Source organism: Hippocampus zosterae, chromosome 6 (assembly GCF_025434085.1).
Source record: "Hippocampus zosterae strain Florida chromosome 6, ASM2543408v3, whole genome shotgun sequence".
NCBI lineage: Eukaryota > Metazoa > Chordata > Actinopteri > Syngnathiformes > Syngnathidae > Hippocampus > Hippocampus zosterae.
The window spans coordinates 2217534-2240289 of record NC_067456.1 but is presented as its reverse complement, the minus strand read 5'-3'; the positions used below and the strand labels follow the sequence as shown (position 1 = coordinate 2240289).

General features: G+C 49.8%; 3 protein-coding genes across 5 annotated transcripts; 1 reads left to right on the top strand and 2 right to left on the bottom strand.

The window, feature by feature from the left end:
- Nucleotides 1–1232: 1232 nt before the first annotated feature.
- On the bottom strand, nt 1233–6047 carry ak8 (adenylate kinase 8). 3 transcript variants are annotated; one of them, XM_052069139.1, is made up of 14 exons: nt 5916–6047; nt 5671–5755; nt 5454–5503; nt 5250–5360; nt 5103–5171; nt 3569–3650; nt 3422–3493; nt 3141–3341; nt 2776–2898; nt 2619–2708; nt 2138–2246; nt 1982–2056; nt 1734–1836; nt 1233–1661 (listed from the first exon to the last, which is right to left on the bottom strand). In XM_052069139.1, exons 1-14 carry the CDS (start codon nt 6015–6017, stop codon nt 1560–1562), a joined length of 1374 nt encoding a protein of 457 aa, XP_051925099.1. In that variant the 5' UTR covers nt 6018–6047; the 3' UTR covers nt 1233–1559. The 3 variants fall into 3 exon arrangements, with proteins under 3 accessions (XP_051925099.1, XP_051925098.1, XP_051925097.1); XM_052069138.1 differs by having other exon boundaries at nt 1234–1661; nt 2138–2255; XM_052069137.1 differs by having other exon boundaries at nt 1243–1661; nt 2138–2279.
- Nucleotides 6048–7300: 1253 nt separating this feature from the next.
- Nucleotides 7301–14385, bottom strand: LOC127602783 (hamartin-like). The gene is made up of 22 exons (XM_052069133.1): nt 14271–14385; nt 13743–13852; nt 13509–13612; nt 13231–13383; nt 12716–12860; nt 12346–12500; nt 12196–12269; nt 11984–12111; nt 11838–11920; nt 11600–11708; nt 11442–11521; nt 11288–11354; nt 10959–11194; nt 10722–10894; nt 10325–10395; nt 9694–9863; nt 8911–9093; nt 8712–8822; nt 8520–8642; nt 8244–8431; nt 8066–8173; nt 7301–7849 (listed from the first exon to the last, which is right to left on the bottom strand). Exons 2-22 carry the CDS (start codon nt 13849–13851, stop codon nt 7366–7368), a joined length of 3054 nt encoding a protein of 1017 aa, XP_051925093.1. The 5' UTR covers nt 13852; nt 14271–14385; the 3' UTR covers nt 7301–7365.
- Nucleotides 14386–15871: 1486 nt separating this feature from the next.
- LOC127602669 (bile salt-activated lipase-like) lies at nt 15872–20126 on the top strand. The gene is made up of 12 exons (XM_052068961.1): nt 15872–16171; nt 16258–16405; nt 17080–17199; nt 17364–17561; nt 18190–18320; nt 18393–18500; nt 18589–18712; nt 18799–18985; nt 19275–19478; nt 19568–19765; nt 19841–19948; nt 20022–20126. Exons 1-12 carry the CDS (start codon nt 16103–16105, stop codon nt 20104–20106), a joined length of 1680 nt encoding a protein of 559 aa, XP_051924921.1. The 5' UTR covers nt 15872–16102; the 3' UTR covers nt 20107–20126.
- The last annotated feature ends 2630 nt before the right edge of the window (nt 20127–22756 follow it).

The following is a 22756-nucleotide window of genomic DNA, read 5'->3' as shown; positions in this document are numbered from 1 at the left end:
AACCGAAAAAAAACGACCATGAATAGTAAGGCGTGTTTAGCCGAAAAAAGACGACCATGAATAGTAAGGCGTTTTTAGCCCGAAAAAAACGACCATGTATAGTAAGGCGTTTTAGCTGAAAAAAACGACCATGTATAGTAAGGCGTTTTTGACCGAAAAAAAAACGACCATGTATAGTAAGGCGTTTTTAGCTGAAAAAAACGACCATGTATAGTAAGGCGTTTTTGACTAAAAAAAAAAGATCATGTATAGTAAGGCGTTTTTAGCTGAAAAAAACGACCATGTATAGTAAGGCGTTTTTGACCGAAAAAAAAACGACCATGTATAGTAAGGCGTTTTTAGCTGAAAAAAAAAAGACCATGTATATAAGGCGTTTTTGACTGATAAAAACGACCATGTATAGTAAGGCGTTTTTAGCTGAAAAAAACGACCATGTATAGTAAGGCGTTTTTAGCTGAAAAAAACGACCATGTATAGTAAGGCGTTTTTGACAAAAAAAAAAAGATCATGTATAGTAAGGCGTTTTTAGCTGAAAAAAACGACTATGTATAGTAAGGCGTTTTTGACCGAAAAAAAAACGACCATGTATAGTAAGGCGTTTTTAGCTGAAAAAAAAAGACCATGTATATAAGGCGTTTTTGACTGATAAAAACGACCATGTATAGTAAGGCGTTTTTAGCTGAAAAAAACGACCATGTATAGTAAGGCGTTTTTGACCGAAAAAACGACCATGTATAGTAAGGCGTTTTTGATCGAAAAAAAACGACCATGTATAGTAAGGCGTTTTTAGCTGAAAAAAACGTCAAAAAAACGCCTTACTATACATGGTCGTTTTTTTCAGCTAAAAACGCCTTACTATACATGGTCGTTTTTTTTCAGCTAAAAACACCTTACTATACATGGTCGTTTTTTTCGGTCAAAAACGCCTTTTCACATGGTGATTCGCCTTTTTAGTGAAAATTCATTTCACATGGTGGGGCACATTCGGCCTCGGTAGATGTCAAGTTGGCCGGACCATCAAAATGATACCATACTTTGCTATAAACTACAAAAACAACATGTCTCCTTTGTTTTGGTTTAAAGAAGCACAAGAACATTTGGAAAATGTTGAAATTTAATGAACATATCTTTAAACAAAACATTCCACGAAGCACCTTACATTTCCTTCAACAAATGTGCAATTGACTTTAATAATTCACATATGTGCATTCCAACTGATCCCATTGACTGTACAAACTTTAACAAGTAATTGGTAGTGAAATATCTAGTCACGTACTTTCTGATTAAACAAGATTTATCAAGAAAGGAAGCTTTAAACCATTTACACGTGCATATAAAATCTAAATATAATCCCTGCCTACAGCTTACAAACTAAGGAGAGTGCTATTAAATGTGTAAATGTGAGCGTGCTATTGATAGCGTCTGCTTTCTCAGTGACGGACTGAGGCTGCTGTTGTCTTCTTCTCTGGTCAAAACAGTGCCCCCTCGCGGATACTCAATGCATTGCACCTTATTAAAAGTGTGTGTTACGACTTTTGTGCACATATGTCACTAGTGGGTCAGTGTGTGTATGTTTGTATGGTAAGTTGTTTGTCGAGAGCCTCAAAAACACGCTGAGGATCCTGATCTGCATCCACGTGCACACCATCTGGAAACGCACACTACACAAACACACACAGGTCACAGGTCACAATTGGACACGTCTTGATTCGTTTGTGTGTGCGTGTGTATACCTGCAAGCCTGCGGTGTGCGTCCTGTAAACTCCGAGCGCATTTGTGACAGTGCGCGTGTTGTCATCACATTCGCGGGCAGCATCGTAGGGCGCAGTGTGAACGCTGAACAGGATGTGACATCACTCATCACATGACCAACCTGACTGGCTGCGTTCATCTTTTCCTCTACTCGATTGCGCTGGGACCGCAACCACGACACTCCGTGGAAATCTTTTGAGCTAAAGAAGTTGCTAGTGTTGTAACTGACCTTGGATCAGCTAGGCTGTGCTTCATCATGGTTCTTTGCAAGCAAACGTCATCCATCAACTCCAGAAAGAAAACCCTGCCGACACACATGCAGGAGTTACAGACTGTGCGTGTGTGTGTGTGTGTTTGTGTGTATGTGTGTGCGTGCACTTGTCACCTGTTCGGTGCGTTGAGTGAATCCATCAGGTTTTTGGCGTGTTGGAGGTCGCACGGCAGGTGGTGAAGGATCCAACCTCGCTGGCTACAGTCCGGACGGTCCAAACGCTCTTGGAAGACTTTCAAGGTCACGTTCTTTGGAACTGTACAATGCACATGCGGACGCGTGCGCGCGCACACACACACACACACACACACACCTGTAAGTAGTTTGAATATGTCGCTGCTAAAGTAGTCGTCGTCTGAAGGTTTGCCATTATAGATGCTAATTTCCATTAGCCAGTCACTGATGTTTTGCATGATATGGTAGCATTGAGCTAGTTAGTAGACTTTTGAGATTAATGGGGGGGAGGGGAAAAAAAAAACTTTGTCCGGCTCTCCCTCAAACCTTCACATGACACCTAATTTGTGATCTAAACCAAAAAAAAAAAATGTCACGATCATGACACCCAGACCACCAAACGTGACCAAGCTCCGCCCACCTGTTCGATTGTGCTGCACGTACGTTCGGACTTCTTCTCCCACTGAAGACGGGTCAGCTTCGGCCCAACCGAGAAGGTCGCTGCAACACACTAACACGCCCAACGAGACATCACGATGCGAGCGTGCGCGTTCCTGAACGAGCGTGTACGCCAGTACCGTCCACCATCTTGTATTTGTCAGCCAGCATCTTGGCTTGAAGTCTCTTCCCTGAGCCCGGCGGACCTAGCAGGAGGACTCTGGGAGTTCGGGAACAACGCCGAGTGCGCAAAAAGGCCACCGCTGGACGGCACGTAAGGAAAACACAAACGTGAGCGCATGTGCATGTAAATGTGAAAAAAAAAAATTTCAGCGGGTGTCATTTGGGCTCCGCACAAATCGGCAGCGAGTCGAACTAGCGAGCTGATTGGCCGTTGGAAACGAAAGCCGAATCGGAATTTTCCCATTAAAATTTTTTTTTTCAATTCCAGTTGTTATTTCGTGAGAAGCGAAACGTCCAGAATGTCCCACATTGCAAACCCGACCTTGCTGGTAGACGTCGTCGGGCGGCTGGTCGGCGTCCACCGTCTTGAGGATGTGCCGGTAGGCGGAGCTCAAGCCGGTCACTTTGCAGCGGTAGCGCTGCAGGTCGGCCGTCAGAGCGCCTTCGCGCGCGTCGGGCCTCTTCTCGGCGCGCCGCGCCACCGCCTCGTCGCACGGCCGCACGAACGCCTCGTGGTACACGTCTGAGCACAGGAAGCCAGCGTCACGCCAGCCGCCCCCCTCCCCCCCGCCCCCGACCCCTCCCGACGGGTGAGCGGCGTACCTCCGGTGAGCGGGTCCAGCAGCCTGCCGCGATGCCGCTCCAGGAGAACGTCTTCGCCGGCGTCCAGCAGAACTGACGGGCCCCCGGCGGTGCGTTACGTGGCTTCGTGACACGCCCCAAGGCGCCGCCGAGCGCGCAAACGCTTACCAACGTGTTTGGGAATGACGCCGCCCTGCTGGAGACTCCGAGCCTGCAAGCGAGTTTGAGGAAGGCCGTCCAGCACCCAGCCCTGCAAACACCGACAAGCACCAAACATCAGCGGGCCCGCAATCCTTTTTTTTCATTCATCTTCCGTACCGCTTGATCCTCACGAGGGTCGCGGGGGGTGCTGGAGCCTATCCCAGCTGTCTCCGGGCAGTAGGCGGGGGACACCCTGAATCGGTTGCCAGCCAATCGCAGGGCACACAGAGACGAACAACCATTCGCACTCACACTCACGCCTAGGGACAATTTCGAGTGTTCAATCAGCCTGCCACGCATGTTTTTGGAATGTGGGAGGAAACCGGAGCACCCGGAGAAAACCCACCCAGGCCCGGGGAGAACATGCAAACTCCACACAGGGAGGCCGGAGCTGGAATCGAACCCGGTACCTCTGCACTGTGAAGCCGACGTGCTAACCACTGGACTACCGGGCCGCCCGGCCCGCAATCCATTCGGATTTTTTTCATTTTGGCTTTTTCGTTTTTTTTAATTCACTTGACACCTGTTTTGAGAGCAGTTTTTTTTTTGGTCTTTTTTATTTTGTTAAAAAATGCTTTGAGTTTTAGTTTTGTGTTAAATTGTTTTAATATTAATTTGAGTTCCCCCCTCACCCCCCCCCCCCCCCCAATAAATGGAGTACTAAAGCTCACTACGTGTCGTGTAATAAAGTCAACTCCAATAGGACCGTTTGACCTTCCTTCCATCGTACGGATATACACAAAAACCGAAATTTAAATGTTTCAAATCAACCTCCAAAGCTCATTCTGATGTTCACCGAAAAAGAGGAAAACCTAACAAAACCAAACAAACGTTTTTGTGAACGAAGGAAAAAAAAAAAAAAAACACAAATGAAAATTAAGGCGGCCCGGTAGTCCAGTGGTTAGCGCGTCGGCTTCACAGTGCAGAGGTACCGGGTTCGATTCCAGCTCCGGCCTCCCTGTGTGGAGTTTGCATGTTCTCCCCGGGCCCGCGTGGGTTTTCTCCGGGTGCTCCGGTTTCCTCCCACATTCCAAAAACATGCGTGGCAGGCTGATTGAACACTCTAAATTGTCCCTAGGTGTGAGTGTGAGTGCGAATGGTTGTTCGTTTCTGTGTGCCCTGCGATTGGCTGGCAACCGATTCAGGGTGTCCCCCGCCTACTGCCCGGAGACGGCTGGGATGGGCTCCAGCACCCCCCGCCACCCTAGTGAGGATCAAGCGGTACGGAAGATGAATAAATGAATGAAAATTAAACTTGGACTGCATGTTGCGTTTATAAAAACAAAAATGTCAGTCATTGTCATTAACATCATTTGGAAATCGATTTGAAGGAAGGTGACTTGCTTGAGAGCTTTCGATGACTTGACTTGACTTGATTTCACAATACCTACCTTAAAAAAAAAATCTTGCGTCCAAAAAAATGCTCCATACATTAACCACATGATAGTAATACTAAAAAAATAATCAAAATGAAAGTCTTCGAAGCCTGGTGCGCGCGTACCGTGTTGAAGCAGTCGGACTGTTTGAGTCGCCCTTGAATCAAGTCCACCAGAAGATCGTCCGGCACCTCCTGCGGACGCAACACAAAAGCACGCGGTGACGTCACGGCATGGCGCATGCGCTGGGGGGGAAGGAGGGTGGGGCATACCTGCTGTTTGAGCGCGTGGTGGCGCGCCTCTTCGCCCAGCGGCGATGGGTCCTCGAGTAGCGTTTCCATGGTGACGTGAACAGCTCCCAGGTCGGCGCACAGCCTCCCGGCCTGAAGGTGACACGTGGAACCAGAGGTCACGTGGAACCGGAGGTCACGTGACCCCGCCCAAGTGAGCCGCTGCGTCACGTGAGCTCAACTCACCAGAGTGGTTTTGCCCACGGCGGGGGGACCCATCAGGACCACCCTGGGAACTGAGGCCGGTGCGTGCGTGGGTACGCGCGGGCAAAGGGAACAAAACCCGCATGAAAGTAGTGAAAGTGTGAATTCACACACACTTAGGAAAGCTGCGTGTTGAGTGTGTGTGTGAGACTCGAAGCGTGCCCGTGCCCGCGTGTGTGTGTGTGCTGAGGGCCCTGACCGTGCACGCTGCTATCCTGGAGCAGAAGTAGAAGATACGCGATGGGGTCTTGGGGCTGGTCCACAGCCAGGCTGGACACCATACTCTGAAACATATGCACGGACGCAAACGTTGTTCAAGCCTTTCAAAAATTGGCCGTTCGGCGCGGATCTGGAAGCCAGTTGGAGTAACGGTCACAAGATGACAACGTTGTTGCGGTCAAAATCCATCCGAGTGACTTCTGAGTGACAATTGGAGCAGCTCACCTGGACCAGGTGGATAACGTTGTGCTGGTCGGCATAGATGGACATCTGAGGGGGGACCCGCAGGGGCAGAACGCCGTCCTCCATCATCAACTTCACCTTCATCGGGGACGAGGACAGGGGTGGGATGAATGAATGAATGGATGGATGGATGGATGGATGGATGGATGGATGGATGGATGGATGGAGGGGTAGACAGGAAGACCTGTGAACTGTGAGGCGGACGCGCTAACCAGCTAATCATCCATTGGGTCATTTTACCATGAAAATGTGAAATACGAATAGATGGATGGATGAAAATGCGGACATGAATCATTTCTAAGGGAACCAGAATAAGATGAACATTTTAGTCGAAATGCTGTAAGTCAGTTGGATACATTTTCACTGTGGAAATAAGTTGCATCTCTACTTTCAGGCGAAATTTTTGGGCTGGATGCAAAATACGGAATGGCCCGGATGTTGCGCTACTTTTTTTAATTGTTCCCGTGACGGTGCCAATAAAGTTATGAATTTTATGAATATAACGCCTAATAATAACGTTCGTAAATCCAAGTCCGTGATCCCTTGTCACAAAATGCTACCCCGTCGGCCGCGCTAGCTGCTAGCTCTCCGTTACGATCATGGTCGCACCGGTTTTTCTTCCGTTCCTTCTGGAGGCTGCCCGCGTAGAATGGCAGACAAGAGATTAATTTATAGTCGAAATGAGACAAATACTCGTCGTAATTCACACAAAAAGGGCGGGGAAGCTTTCAAGGTGTTAATTTAGCGCCGTTAGTCAAAAAGTTGGAACACGCTCGTGAAACGTGAACTTTTTCAGGTTTTTACCAGAAAGAAAAGTCTTGCTCTTTTCCGCCGTGGTGGGACGCCGACGTCGTTGTCACGGAAACGCTGCGTCATGACGTCACCTAGGACGTGATCGCTACGTGGACAAAGCGACAAACGCAAGCAGGCTGGTCAAAAACAGTCAAAGAAAAATACTGTAGAACAAATACAATTACGAAGTGCTATATAAACTATATGCGACATGATCAATTACAAAGTGTTATATAAACTATATGCGACATGATCAAGTATGAATGTAATGGAATGTGTAACATACCTAAATGAGCCACATGTATGGTAATTAACACCACAGACACGAACAGCGTTAAAATACAGCAGCGAAGTCGGCCAGCGTACTCATCATGCGATGAGAAGGGGGGGGGGAAATGAAGTTATTAAACCGCAAGATGGAAAAAAAATATACGACAGACATACAGGCAGTCAAACAGGTGGAAAGAAATGCGTAATGAAATAAAAATGGGAGTGTGTCAAATCATTAAGTATGTGTACTGCAATGAAAGAAATGAGCGTGTGAAATTATGTGAACTGAAATAAAACTCCAAAAGTTGGCATGAAACATAATCCCTTTATTATTTCGATTTCACATTGTCAAGAATCAAAACGGCCGTCGTCACATCTGCGGCGCCACGTTGTCGTAGTCCATGATGCTCAACTCACGGCGTCTTTGGCTTACGGCCAGCGAAATGTCGGGGGCGTCGCCAAGAGGCGGAGCCGGTAGGCAGACCCCCATCTGGGGACTTCCTCCTGGGAGGGCGTCGTCCTCACCTGGACTTCCTGTCTGGATCTCTTCATCTTCTTTCAGCTCTTCATCATCATCATCATCATCATCACCACATGCGTCATCTTCATTCTCCAGCTGCTCCGCCCCCTCCGGACTGTGATTGGATGGTCTGAAGAGCTCCCATGCCCTCTGCTCCAGGAAGGAGCCAATCGCCAGCGGGGACTCAATGGGGGACAGCGCGAGGGGCGAGGACGATGAGGCCGAGGTGGCGAAGAGGAAGGGGGAGCTGGACAGGCGGGACACGCCATCGCCGTTTGCGAAGGCCGCGCCGGACGAAGCGGAGCGCTGCGGATCGGGCTCTTCGATGGCGGGCCTGCGGGAGAAAAGATAATAACACCACGTGATGTCACTCATTGTCACGTGACGTCTCTGATCAGGTGGCGTCATGAAGAGGTCACCATGATGTCATCATGATATGCCACGTGAGTACCATGATGACATCACTCAAAGATGACATATACATTGTTGTGTGATGACATCACGTGAAGGCGTGAAGGCGAGTTTGCGCGTGTGTGTGTGCTTGTAGGACCTGCTGAGCGCATCCACGGCGCTGAAGAGTTGAAGCATCTCACTCTGCAGCGTTTGGACCGTCTTCCGCAATGCTTTGCATTGGGCCTCGCACGCCGACAGCTCACCCCTGCCAGACAGGCAGTGTGTTGGAGAGAAAGTGCGCGCGCACACACACACACGCACGCACACACACACACCTGCTGCGTCTCCTTTGGTCATCCAGAAGCCGCTTGTGTTGTTCTATGAGCGCCTCCTTCTGGGCCAGTTGCTTGTCCAGCTCGGCCGCTCTGTGATTGGCCGCATCCAGCTTCTGCCTGTGCTCTCGCTCCGCCTCCTTGGCGCGCCGGAACTCTCGGCGGGCGACGGCGCCCAGCATGGACGCCTCCTGCGGAGCGCGTCCACACCCTCGCTACGGTGACCACAAAATGATCAATTTTGCACGAGCGCGCGTGTGAGCGTGTGCGTGTACTGACGGCGCTGCTGCGCGGCGGCTGCGCGTCCAGTTGGCGCGTGAGCGCTTTGTTGGTTTCCGTGAGCACAATCAAGTGTTGGTTGAGCAGGAAGATCTGTTGACGTAACTTGTCGCTGCTGCTCAACTGAAACGAGACGTCGTCATCACGGCTCGCGTTTGACGGACAGCTCTCCTGGCAACCCCCTCAACTCACCTTGAGTGACAGCTGGCTCAACTGGCACTCGGCATTGGAAGCCTTATGATTGGACTTCTGAAGCTCCGCCTCCAAATTCTTCATTTTGCTCTGACACTCCTGGAGCTTGCTCTGGAACAGCCAATCAGAAGTCAGTCGGCTCCACACGGCCTAGCGACAGGAAAGAGCGTGCGTGTGTGTGTGTGTGTGTGTGTGTTACCTGCAGCGCGAGGTGTTGCGCATGGTGTTCCTGTTGCTGCTGCAGCAGTTGTTGCACGTGCGCCTGGAGCTGCTGCGCGTGCAAATGCGCGTCCCGCTGCAGTTGAGCCGAGCGCTGCCGCTCGGCCTCCAGGTTGCTCGTCAGCGCCCGCGTCTCCTCGTCCTGCACCGCCAGCTGAGTGCGCTGCAGAGGCGAAAACACACATTTTTCGGTGCCAATTGAATCTTCTCATGTGGCCATTAAGTGGGAAGTGTGAAAACAAATCATGATTATTATTATTATTTTGTGCTAATCGAAACACGGCAATCTAATGAAAATTTGCGTTTGGGGGAAAATAAATCAAAGATGCAAAATTGTTTCGATCCAACTGTCTTTTTTGCTGTCAACTGCAAACAACGTCACAGGGCTCCGAGATCGACCAATCACGGCTGACTTGCTTTCTGAGCTTGGTCATGTGACATTCGCAAGCCGGCCCGTGATTGGATGTTGGTATTTGGAGGCGACTTGTTGGTTCCGGCTCCGTTGGATTGAAGTTCCAAAACTCAACGACTAAAACTAAACTGAGAGGAGGCATTTTCGAAAAAAAAAAATGAAAACAAATCCACAATGAACACAAACTAAAAGAGTTAATTTAAAAAAAACCCAAAAGTTTAAAAAAGATTAACCATCATGAAAAAACTCCTCAACTAGATTTGTTCAACTCTCACGCCTTGATGGCTTAAAACGGAAACCCGTAGAATTTCTCCGCTCCCTTTCGCGAGCGGTTCTGCGCTTGTACGTTACCATGGCGACGCTCTGCTCCTCCAAGGCGGCGGCGCTGACGACGCGGCGCAGGAGGCGCCGGTTCCTGATGGCGTGCTGCTGACGTTTGAAGCGCTCGTACTGCAGCTGAGCCTGCGTCAGCTGCAGGCCTCGCCGCAGCGCTTCCTCCGCCTCCGCCGCCTGCACGGAGCCTGAACACGCACGCGCGGTCACAGGAACGCAGGGTCAGTCTTGCTAACGTAGCCGCCGCGCGCGGACGCCCACTAAGGTTATTGTAGTGAACCGACACGAACTAAATGGAAAAAAAAAATGACATATGTCCGAATATGGACATCATTAATGATCAATCGTAACACCTGCTAATATTGTTCAAAGTAAAACGCGCCGAGCTCAAAATTCGTTTCTTATTTCGCAAAGTAGTCCTACCGGAATCTAGCGTAAATGGCCAGGAGCCGTTTTGAGAGCGCCACGAGTTTGGACTATTTGGGGAGGCGAGGCTTCCGCGAGGACCAAATGAAAACGAGGAGGCCAAGAAGGTTTTGTCTCCGTTAGCGATGCGTTTGAGCGCCATTTCATGAACAGGCAAAAACACGTTTGCCGTTTAACTGCACGCGCTTTGTGGGACAACTCAACAGTGAGTTAGTTCGAGTACCTTTGCTTCTCATGCTCTGTTGTTTACCTCCAGAAGGGTTGCGATCCAACGACTTGGCGGATGCTGAAGACCTACGAGACCCGGAAGAAAATGGAGTCTTCAAGTTAAGAGTCACATGAAGCCCCCCCCCATCTTGCTCACGTCCTCATAAAGGTGATGGTGAGTGTATGATGTGCTGGGCGCATCAAAAGTGACATTTTAATTTGTTGGATGGGATGTGAATAATTCGTACAAGTTGACAAGAGAACTACTTTTGAAATAAAAAGCCGCTAAATAATTTTGAGAATGAAGAGCAGACGCACGGGCACGCCGATGAAGGAGCTGCTGTTGGCCACGGCTCGCAGCCGGATGCTCACGCGCCAAGCAACGGGCGCTGCGAACAAGCTAGCGCACTCACCTTCGGCTAAGGCTAACGCTAGCGTGCGTGTCGTGTCCGTGGGCGATGAGGCGGTCCAGCAACTGCAGAGGAGACGCGGCGATCATCGCTCTGTCCTCATCTGCTTCCTCGTCATTGTCACGTTTCTCGAGCGTCGCCGTTGGGTGCTGCGCCTCCATCTTGCGTTGCGCCTCCTGCGGGGGGGGGAAAGCGGCACTGACGTCACTGACCGCGGCCGTCAACGGCGGTCAAGGCTACCTGTGTCTTGCTCTTCACGAGCAACATGGCGGCGTGGGGAAGCGCAAGCTCAAACAGGAAGTCGTAGGAGGGGGCGGGGCCGGTGGCGATACGCGGCGAACCGGAGCAGGGGGGAGGTGGGGCTACGTCAGACATGGGCGGGATTTGGTGGCGGGCGGGCGTGGAGGTGAGGAGGAGGGATGGCGGGGGGGAAGAGCAGGATGAGGAGCAAGGCTGCGGGGGGCAGGCCTTGTCTGCTGGAGACAAAAGCTTGATGAGCATCAAATTAAAGGGCACGGGGGGGGGGGGACAGCTTCAGGGCGGAACCTGGCGCTTGACAACGAGCTCACCTTCAACAGTGATGACATCATCACGCGCTGGCTCCATCACCTCCTTCCTGATTGGCTGTAGTCTGACCTGTGGACAGCGACAGAGGCCCTTCCTGATGCTCCTTCAAAATAAAAGACAATAACAGAGTCGAAGAGCAAAAAACACTCAAGTCACCTGTGAGCCCGCCGCACGCCGGACGCCATCTGGACTGTCTACTATGGGCGGGGCCACGGCTGGAGGGATACCTTTTACACCTGGACACGCATGCAAACACACCTGAAGCAATGTCGGCAAGCACAGATGCACGTATGTCACCTGTGCAGGCGTGTTACCTGAAAGCGAGTCGTTTCTACTCAGGGAACGGGCGGGGCTTACAGCCGCCGTTTCTGGAGGCGGGGTTGACAAACCACATTGAGAGGAGGGGCTCCATTTGACATCGAGCTGGACAAAACATGTTACATCGGCAAGCTCCAAGCATGTCACCATAGACATCCAATGGATATTGTCAGATGAATTGCCACATTACACACACACACACACACACACACACACACACACACACGGCCATACTTGCATATCCAGGTGCTCAACGTTGAGCATGCTTCCCGAGAGGCATGAAGCATGCGTCCACGTGGAGTCACTGCTGCTCCATGCTGAGCAACCAACAGGAAGTTAGCGACAGGAAGTTGGCGACAGGAAGTGGCCAATTGACTCACCGCCGGTTTGGTCAAGGTGGGTGAATGGGGGCGGAGCTAGCTTGTGGTCATCACAAGAGGACTCCAGAGGGTCCAGAGAGACTCGGGAGCACTCCATGATGATGTCGTGGACCTCCAAGCGACGCCACCTGACGGCAAAAAAAACGGGGCACCAGTCTACATTTCAAAATAAAAGTCTCACACCGCAGGATGACTTTGGGGGACTGGCTGACCTGGAAGGATCCACTTCCGAGTCCTGAGTCCCGCTCACCAGCTCGGGATGAACACGCACCTGATCCAACATCGGCTGACAAACAACATTGGACACATGCATTGATCAACTTGCATCACACACGCGCGCGCACAAACACGCACATCCATACCTTGACCACGTGGTGGAAGGTGTCCAGGTTTTCCTTCATGCTGTAGTGCAGGCGCAGGTAGGACAGGAAGTTACACGGAAACATTCCGTAAAGGCGATGGAACAAGGCGTACACGCCGGCATGAAGGTGGACAAGGTGGGAGGCGGGGGCGTGGCCTGCACAGCGCACGGCACTTTTACAACCACAATTCCAGCAGGAATCCAAAGCAAAGAGGAGTCTTATCTAAAATAAGTCAGCTCTGCCTCGGGACAAGTCGGATTGTTGCGTATGCTCAACCAGCCATTAGCATGTAGCGCCTTCAGCTAACGTTTTTACCATCTCTACCGGTGTGTGTGTGTACAATATGTGTGTACACATGTGTGTGCATCACCAGGGTTTTTGAGGCTCCACGACGCCAGGCGTCCAAAGACGTCAAAGAAGTCATAGATGTGTTGCTTTGCGGCCTGAGGGATCATGGGTAATAACGTCACTAATACCAGCACCCCGGGCACCAGCACCATCACATCACCGTCGCTCTAAAGGCAAGGCAAGGCAAGGTAGGTTTATTTCCGTTGCATATTTCATCGGGTGCTTCACATGATTAAAAGTACAACACATTTACAAACAGTACAGAAATAAAAGGTATCTTCCTAAAACAATAAACATCACTTCTGGCAGCTGATTCCTTTTGTGTGCAGCCTTACAGCCAAATGCCGCGTCAGCATGTTTACTTTGAATTCTGGGCTCGTCCAAAGCAGTGTGAGTTACTGTCTAGATTTTTGTCCTTTTTGATCAACTGATTTGTATGTTAAGCATTTGGCTTTTTCTCCTTTTTATTTTTTTTTAAATATTCACTCAAATGCAGCACCAGGTAATTATCGTAACAGGCCTGCGTGTGTTTTTCACCTTGAGGCAGCGCAGCAGCGAGGTGAGCAGAGGTGATCGGCTGACGTGATGAATCCATGGCGGTTGCTGGCTGATCATGTGACCCAGCAGAGTAACGGCAGCCAATCGGTTCGCTGGCCTGGATACTATTTCGTTCAGTTTGTCCAGCAGGGCCTGAGAGAAGCATGCACACATTTAAACACAGACTAACACACAAGCTAGTCTTTCTCACGAGATGCCATATTCAAAAGGGGATTTCACTGAAATGTAGAAAAGTGTGTTTTGTGTGTGTGAGAGACCTTATGTAGGGGTTCTCTGATGGAGGAGAGCAGTGTCAGAGCTAAGGCACAAGAAGAGTTTAAGTAGAAATCCACCAGACTGCAGAGCACAGCGCCTCCTCTGTCTGCCAGGAAACATTGCAGTCAACAATCAAGGCCAACAGCCACACAAACCCGGGCGCGCACATACATGCATGCACGCGCGCGCACAGGTGGGCGGGGCACTGATAAGAGCTCTCAGATGAAGCACGACACCTGAACTCAGCTGTTGGCTGATTGCTGCTCGGCCTTGCGTCGCCTCCTGCAGGTCCGAACTGTCCAATGAGAGCAGGAGCTCACCGATGCTCACCTGCTCCTTGGACATCCTGTTGCACAGTTTATCAAATTTGAGAGATTATGCCTCCTAAAAGTCAAAGATTAAACCAAACAAATGACATAAATAACACGTTGAATGAAGCAATAGCGATAAGAAAACAATACTGATTGAGGTTTAGGCGTTAAACGTCAGCATGGCAACCGATTCACTTTTTAAAAATGTGTGTCAAGTTACTTTGTGACGTCACGAGTGAGCCACCTTTGCTCAGTCACGTGTGCAAGCGCAGCCGCCGCTCGGTTAGCCTTGGGCCGAGCTAACATGCTAACAGCTGTCACGCTACTACAGCGGTTCGTTGCCAAAGTGGCTCCTGAAAAGCCCACATGCTCAACGATCGACTCGGGCTCGGGCTGACGTCAATACAAAGTCCATGACATAAGCTTTAAAGTTTTCAAAGTTTTTTTTTTTACCTTCAGACGCGTTGAGCAGTGCTGGACGCCGCCATGTTGAGCAATAAGAGTTCCGCCCCCAGCGAGAAACCCAACACCTGCCCCTGTCAATCAATGCCTGGAGAGGCGTTCAGTGCACAGGGAAACATTCTGGAAAATTTAACAGGTACTTTGACTAAAAAAAAAAACAAATAAGCAAAACAGATGGAACACGATGATAAATTAGTGACAATGAAACTTTTCTTGCTCCTGAATTTGACAATGGTTTGAAAATTCTTTAATACTTTTTCATATTTTGTGACTATTTTCCAGTGAGTGTGTGTTTTAAACTTGAAACAGGAGTTTCAAGTTTTACCAACTTTATATCAAACAAGAGTTCAAATTTTAACCAACTTTAGATCGTTCCGTGAACGTCTCTTTTTGGCATTACAGGATTTGAAGAGTTGACACTTTTGTTTCCATTTAAAAAAACGTGATCAATGTCGCCCAAAAATTCAAGTCAGTTGGCTGATATGCTCAATGTTTGACACATACCCACACCAAAGAACTTTTTAGACTTATTCACCGTTTTAATTTACTGCAATGAATTTTTGGACCCACTCACAAACACTGTCTCAAATTTGAAAGTGTTGGACAATGAGATTTCCGATCACAGGACTGTGCTCTACAAGTGTCAATACAAAGTGGGTGTCACATCCGCTGTGTAAACCAAAAGTTGCTTCTCTTGTTTGATTCAAGTATAACATAAACATGAGCGAACACGTCGGCAAGTGGAAATCCTTCAATTTGACTTATGAAAGCGTTCAACTTGGGAGAAGTGAGGAAAAAAAGTGTTTTGTTTTCACTCACTGCATCAACGAACACGAAGCAGAGATAACAATGTTGACATATATCCAATGGAACTAGCCGTTTGTGTGTGCATGTAATGATTGACCACAACTTGTTAGCACATGATTAGGTCAGCTAACATCTGCGCTCGTTCTCACGTCCTTGTGTATGAAGTACGTCGGACACAAAGATTCCCAATCAATCAATTTTTAAAAAATTGTAATTGAGGGGTTCGGTTTTTTTTAGTGGCTAGCTCAACTTTACGAACGGCAAAAGGGGAGATTGAATCCTTTAAATGCAGTTTTATCAAAAAGGAAAAAAAAAACATCTACACCGCAGCACGTCGAGAACACAACTCGTAACTAAAATCACTTCCTGCTTCTCTTACTTCAACAGCCAATCAGAACCCTACCAACATAAAAGCATGTCTCAGCAATTATTAAACAACAGAATGCAACTTAGCTATTCTTAACATGAAATGATAATAATTAATAACATAATATAAACTTACAAAATCAACGTCGTCTTATTCGTGACGCCGTTTCCGCACATTTATGGTGTCAAAAATGACAACTTCCACTCAACACCACGACGGCATCTGTGGCAATCATCGAGAAAACAGGAATCAGCTGGTCATTAAGATGACACTTCCCACTTTTCTTGGTGCTCGGGACACATCATTTTCTTGAAAATGTAATTGTCATATCATATAAAATATAATACATACCGTATATGTACAGAGACAACAATTAAATGAAACAAGACAATTGACTGACTCAATACATTAAAAATAATATGGATATAGTTGAGTTTAGCATGTTGGGTGGGCCCTTAGCGAGCGTTCCAGTTTCTTGGGGGGTGGATTAATTTTGGTGGACGCACAGGGAGGAGCCCCCGTCAGGTCGGGTCCAATTTCTGCAAGCCGCGTGTGTGCGCAGATCGCTTGCTGTTACGATGCAAAACTGGGCCGGCTATAAAAGGCCGCCAAAGAGTGGGCGTGTGAGAAGACGAATACGAAGACGAGGATGAGGATGATCACGACCCTGGCGATGGCGCTGTTGAGCATCTCCATCACTTTGGTCTCGTCTGCGAAGGTTAGGAAACGCTTGGAAATCTGCAAGTCCTTTCAGAGCTCGTGTTGGCTGTGTCACGACGGGTGCGATTGCGTGCGTGCGTGCAGCTGGGTGTGGTGCAGACGGAGAGCGGTCGGGTTCAGGGCACCAACAAAGGCACGGGACTGTTCACATCCGTGGACGTGTTCAAGGGGATCCCCTTCGCCGACACTCCTGGACTATGGGAGAAACCGAAACCTCATCCAGGATGGGACGGTAGGTTACGGATCTTTCCCGTATTTATCTTTATCTTCAATAAACTTCTTTAATGAACAGCAGAACATAAAATGGTTTCACCAAAAACAACAGTTTCTGACCAAAAAGCAGAGGAAAAAACATAACAAAACGCAAGCAAAACACTCCAAAAATGGATAGGATGTGTTGTGTTTAGACTTGTGTGTGTGTGTGTGTGTTCTTGTACTCATGACATTGTGAGGACCGGCATGAGTTTTTAACCAACAGAGTGAGGACATTTTGACGAAGTGAGGACATTTTGCCTGGTCCTCACTTTGACACCCTCTAAATCAACTCCAAAGTGTCCAAAACGGGTACCCTGTGCTTTTCCCCAAAGGTCCCCAGAATGTGTCCATGTTGAGAATTTTTCGCCGGGAATTCACACCCTTTTTGCTCCCTACTGTAGCTTCTGTCAAAATTCGGTACTGCACCAACTTCACACTTTTTGCGCTCTACTGCAGCTCGTGTCAAAATGTGTGTGTGTGTGTAAAAAATAGTTGTGTAACACACACATTCCTACATCAGCTGCAAATGACGCAAAGTCACTCAAGTCAACACGCAGGGTGGCTAACGGGTTAGCCAACCGTGGTTGACCAAACGGGCATTTTCGGCAAGCGGTCGTTGCATTGTGATGTCACGCCGTCATGTGTGCGCAGGGGTGCTGAAGGCCACCAAGTATGCCGAGCGCTGCCTGCAGGTGACGCTGTTGCAGACAGAAACTCGGGGCAGCGTGGATTGTCTCTACCTCAACATCTTCGTGCCTCAGGGACTCAAACGTACGCGACAACTGGCACGTTGTGTCTCACCACATCGCACCTGGTGTGACACCGGATGTCATTTCTGAAATTGCGCCAGATCTCACACTGACTTCCCAACAACGCACACACACACACACACACACACACATGTGAGAGTGATTGGTCCTGGATGTCCACGTCAGTGTCGTCCAACCTGCCCGTCATGGTGTACCTGTTCGGCGGGGCCTTCCTCCTGGGGGCGTCCAACGATTTGGCCATCCTGGGGGACTCGCTGTACGACGGCAAGGAAATGGCCGAGCGGGGGAACGTCATCGTGGTGTCGGCCAACTACCGCGTGGGGACCTTGGGCTTCCTCAGCAGCGGAGACACTCGCATGCCAGGTGCGCAAAACGGCCTCAAATATTTCACACGCTGGACATGCAGCGCGGGAGTTGGTCACTCGAGCCACAATTCTTTTTTTTACAAATGGACGCCACGCATAACCCTGTTAAGAAAACAAAAAAAAAAACACGGTAGACCTGCAAGTCTTGCCGGCGACCATCACGAAAGCACAACAAAATCACGCGTTAGGAAGGGCTTGATAAAAACATCAACTGTATACTATTTCCCTCCCCCCCCCGGCCCTCTCCTGTGTGGAGTTTGCGTGTTTCTCCCTGGGCCCCGCGTGGATTTTCTCCGGGTACTCCGGTTTCCACCCGCATTCCGAAAACACGCATGGCAAAGCGATTGAACACTCAAAATTGTCCCAAGGTGTGAGTGTGATCGCGGATGTTTGTTCATCTCTGCGTGCCCTGCGATTGGCTGCCCCCCCCCCACTGCCCCCCCGAGCGACCCTTGTGAGGATAAAGCAGGTCAGAAAATGAATGAATGTATACTATAGAAAAGCTCGCATGCTGCGTAAAAAAAAACAAAACAAACCACAAAAAACGTCCGTAGGCATGAAGAGGTAGCTAGCAGGCGCTACTTTTCGCGCTAAGATTATGCGTTTGCGCTTGACGGAACCGTCAGGGAACTACGGCCTGTGGGACCAGCACGCCGCCATCTCGTGGGTGCGAAGGAACATCGCCGCCTTCGGAGGAAACCCGCACAACATCACCATATTTGGACAGTCGGCGGGGGCCGCCAGCGTCAACTTTCAGGTTTTTATTCGGCCGAGAGATGCTAACCTTAAGCCACCATGCTAAGCTAGCGCGGCGGCGGCGGCGGTGCAGATGTTGTCCCCGTACAGTAAAGGATTGTTCCGGCGGGCCATCAGTCAGGGCGGCGTGGCCTTGAGTCCTTGGGCCTTGCAGAAGGAACCCATGGCACTCACCAAGAAGGTCGCCCAACCCTCACTTCCTCTTTGTCATCCTCTCACACACTTCCTGTTGACTGACATCATTCCATGGCACTTCCTGTTTGCCGCAGATCGCCCGTAAGGTTGGTTGTTACCGGAGCGACGAGGACACCATGTTGACGTGTCTCAAGATGTCCGACCCGGTGGGCCTCACCATGGCGGGAAAAATTGACATCCTGCAAATACTGGGCAACGGTGGGTGTGGCTTGCGGCAAAGGGGGGCGGGGTCTCCCCCGTCATCCCAAAACGTCACAGTCCCGCTGTTCCGCGATCTCTTGCAGGCGTGGTCATGGACCTCCTGGAACTGGCCCCCGTGGTGGACGGCGACTTTGTGCCCGATGAGCCGGCTCGACTTTTTCACAACGCCGCCGACGTGGACTACATGGCCGGCATCTGCTCCACGGACGGGCACATCTTTGCGGGCGTGGACGTGCCCTCCATCAACCGCAAGAAGGCAAACACCACTGTGTGAGGATCGCACCTGAAGTCACCTCCCGACTCCGACCAGATCTCGCGTCCGAAGTCACGTGTGATGTCACATCCTAAATGACACCAAAGGTCACGCCCGGTGTCGCACGTGACCCCTGAAATCGCTTTCAAAATTAGATGATGTCGCGAATAGGGTCACGTTTGATGACACACCCAATGTCCTGCCAGAGGTCACATCTGAGGTCAGACCTGTCGCACTGACGTCAGTCGAGCTGACGTGAGCGCGGCCATCCGAGCTCGAAGCGAAACTTTGGCCGTTCCCCATCAGGGAGGACGTGAGGGACCTCCTGGCGGGCCTGACCAAAGAAAAAGGCACGGCGGCCGTGGGCTCGGCATTCAGCGTCTACTCCGCCCACTGGGGCTCCAACCCGGATCCGGCGGTGGTGAAGAAGACGGTGGCCGACATCGAGACTGACTTCCTGTTCCTGGTGCCGACCCAGATTGCGCTCCAGCTCCACGCCAACCACAGCAGGTCAAGATCCCAAAAGCGGCGGTGACTTTGTCTCGCGGGTCAGTTGGCTCAGTGTGACCTCACGACCCCGTCCCCGTTTTGTCCCTCAGCGGAGGCCGTACCTTCTCCTACTTGTTCAACATGAAGACCCGCATCCCGGGCTTCCCCAGCTGGGTGGAGGCGGAGCATAGCGAGGACCTGCAGTACGTCTTTGGCAAGCCTTTCGCCACGCCGCTCGTCTACTTCCCGCGGCACCGCGACCTCTCCCGGAACATGATCGCATACTGGACCAACTTCGCCAGGACCGGGTACGCTACGAGCGCTCCCCAGAAATCTTAACAGAACTATCCGTGACTCCGTCCTCACGTCTCCCCGGTGTCCAGCGATCCCGGTCACGGAGACAGTAAGGTTCCGGTCCCTTGGCCCACCTTCGGGAAAACCCACCATCCCTTCCTGACCATCAACCACAAGATGACCAAGTCGTCCGTCGGGTCTGTGTTCACGCTCTCCGTTGACTTCCCTTCCCGTCAGAGGGTGACTAACATGCTACCCGTGTCCCTCCAGCTACGACCTGAGGCAGAATTACGTCAACTACTGGACGCAGATGTACAGCACCCTGCCGTCGGCGCGGCGACCTCAACGCGAGTGACGACTCGCGTTAGCGACAGGATAGCCCCCTTTGATTTGCTCGAGAAATATCAATAAACCCCCTCGAATGAGTCACTGCTCTTCTGAACAGGAAAAGAAGCTCCAATGCCCCCCCGCCCCCCAAAAAAAGAACAATCGACAGGAGCTACTTTATTGTACTTTTATCCTGGAAATGTCTTCACCCCTGGGTGGCCCGGTAGTCCAGTGGTTAGCACGTCGGCTTCACAGTGCAGAGGTACCGGGTTCGATTCCAGCTCCGGCCTCCCTGTGTGGAGTTTGCATGTTCTCCCCGGGCCTGCGTGGGTTTTCTCCGGGTGCTCCGGTTTCCTCCCACATTCCAAAAACATGCGTGGCAGGCTGATTGGACGCTCTAAATTGTCCCTAGGGGTGAGTGTGAGTGCGAATGGTTGTTCGTCTCTGTGTACCCTGCGATTGGCTGGCAACCGATTCAGGGTGTCCCCCGCCTACTGCCCGGAGACAGCTGGGATAGGCTCCAGCACCTCCTGCGACCCTAGTGAGGATCAAGCAGCTCGGATGATGAAGATGAAGATGCGGATGATGAAGATGAAGATGTCTTCACCCGTCGAGCAACTACAGAAAAGTTCAGCACGAGCCTCCAAAACGGGAAGACCAGATTCGAATATTCCGCGATGGGCCAAAGTCAATCACGTGACAAAATGGAAAGACATCCGCTCCAGGCAACAAGGTGTCGCGTGTTTGAGAAAAGACACAAGAGTTCATATCGACTGATCAAATCGTTCAATTAAGTAATCAGTCGGACAAAAAATTAGCACCAGACCCGACTGCTCTGTTAGTGACAGGCCACCGTCGCTTGTGTTTGGGATTTCTTTTGCATGGTTGCAACAGATGAAACTCGAGTCAATCTTGTTTCCGCATCTTTTATTGATATTGGTTATTTCCATCTGTAATTTATACAACTTGACTCCCCCCCCCCAAAAAAAATAAAAATCACGGGGGAAGCCACAAAAAAAAAAAAGATATTCGAAAAAGTATCAAATCAGAAAAGTGATGCGGCGTCCAGAGCTGCTACGCGGGCTGCGAACAGTGCCACGCTTTTCTCCACGTGAGCGTTGACCGTCGACGGAGTCGCGCGTGGATTCTCACGCACGAACTGAGCCACGCTTAGGATGCACTCCCTCTGAGTTCACGCGTGCGCACACACACACACACACACACACACACACGCAATTTCAAAAGAAATTCCCATGATCTTATAATCGAGCAACTTTTCAGGCTACCGAAACAACGATTTGCCCCACAAATAACAAAGCGCCTAGCGAGCACATTGAGCAACTTTTACTCACAGTTTCGCATCCGTTAACCCGCACACCGGTGCACCCAATTAAAGAGATGATACAAAAAGTCATCCAAATCTGAGCTTCTCATACTTTTTACACCAAATAGCAGCCCCACAAAAATTAATCGACTCTCCGTGCCGCATTAGCTAACCAACAACAACAAAACAACAACAACAACATAGTATATAATTTGCTTTAGTCTCACGTTATACTATTATAATTGCTTTTTATATATTAGACCAACAATTAAACGATACCAAAGTCTTTGTGAAAAGCATTTGTCATTTCTGAGAATAAAATCAGAATACCCGGCAATGACCAAATCATGCACGGGCGATGTTCCGGCGAGAAGCGTCGGCAGCTGTACCTTGTAGGCGTCTATCTGTGGCTGTCCCGTGAGGCGGCCCAGCAGCTGGTGGGCGACGCGGATGCGGGTGGCCAACGCCAGCAGGCCGCGGTCCTCCGGGCTGTCCGAGCTCAGCCATTTCAGCAGCGCCACCTGCAGGAGGTTCGTTTATTTGTTGTTGTTGTCGTTTGTTTTGCTTTGTGTTGCCAGCCCAAATATTGCTCGAGTGAGGTGGGGGGGGGGGGGGAATTGAGCCATTTCGGAGCCGTGATATCCTGCCATGTGGGTATGGACGGGCGCTGTCACACTGTCCGGCATTTATCGAATAGGCCGCGCTAAAACAAAATGACAACACTAGCAAGGAGCAAACACTGACACCAAGTTGGGCCACTGTTTAGGCCACTCCCCTCAAAGGTACACATGCAACACGAGATGTAGTCTTTGAGACACTTGTATTCTTTGGCATTCGACTCAGCATGACTTAGTTTTGTTCTTTACTGTTTGGTGCTTTCTACCGCCTTTATTACTGATTCGTCTTACTGTTTATTGTGTATGTTAAATCGCTCCATGTAACACTTTGTATGCAGCGATGGCTGTTTGAAAGTGCTCGAGAAATACTCTTGACTTGACTTGATTATGAAGTCATCGCTTCATGGCAAAGAAAATACAAAATAGGATTTATAGGCATTGTCAGGATGTTGATGAATTTGAACAGCATAAGATAAGATAATAAGATAAGATATCCTTTATGCGTCCCACACTGGGGAAATTTACAGCCTCCAGCAGCAAGAATGTATGTAGAAAGAAGAAAGAGAAAAAAACAACAAACATCTTTCAATTAAATGCAATATGAACACAAAATGGATAAATCGCAGTACTATTTACAATTTTCGTTCACATCATTTAATTATTATTATTATTATGATTGTTATTTTTTATTCATCAGCCTGACAGCAGTCATACATTCATGGCCTGAATCCTAAAAC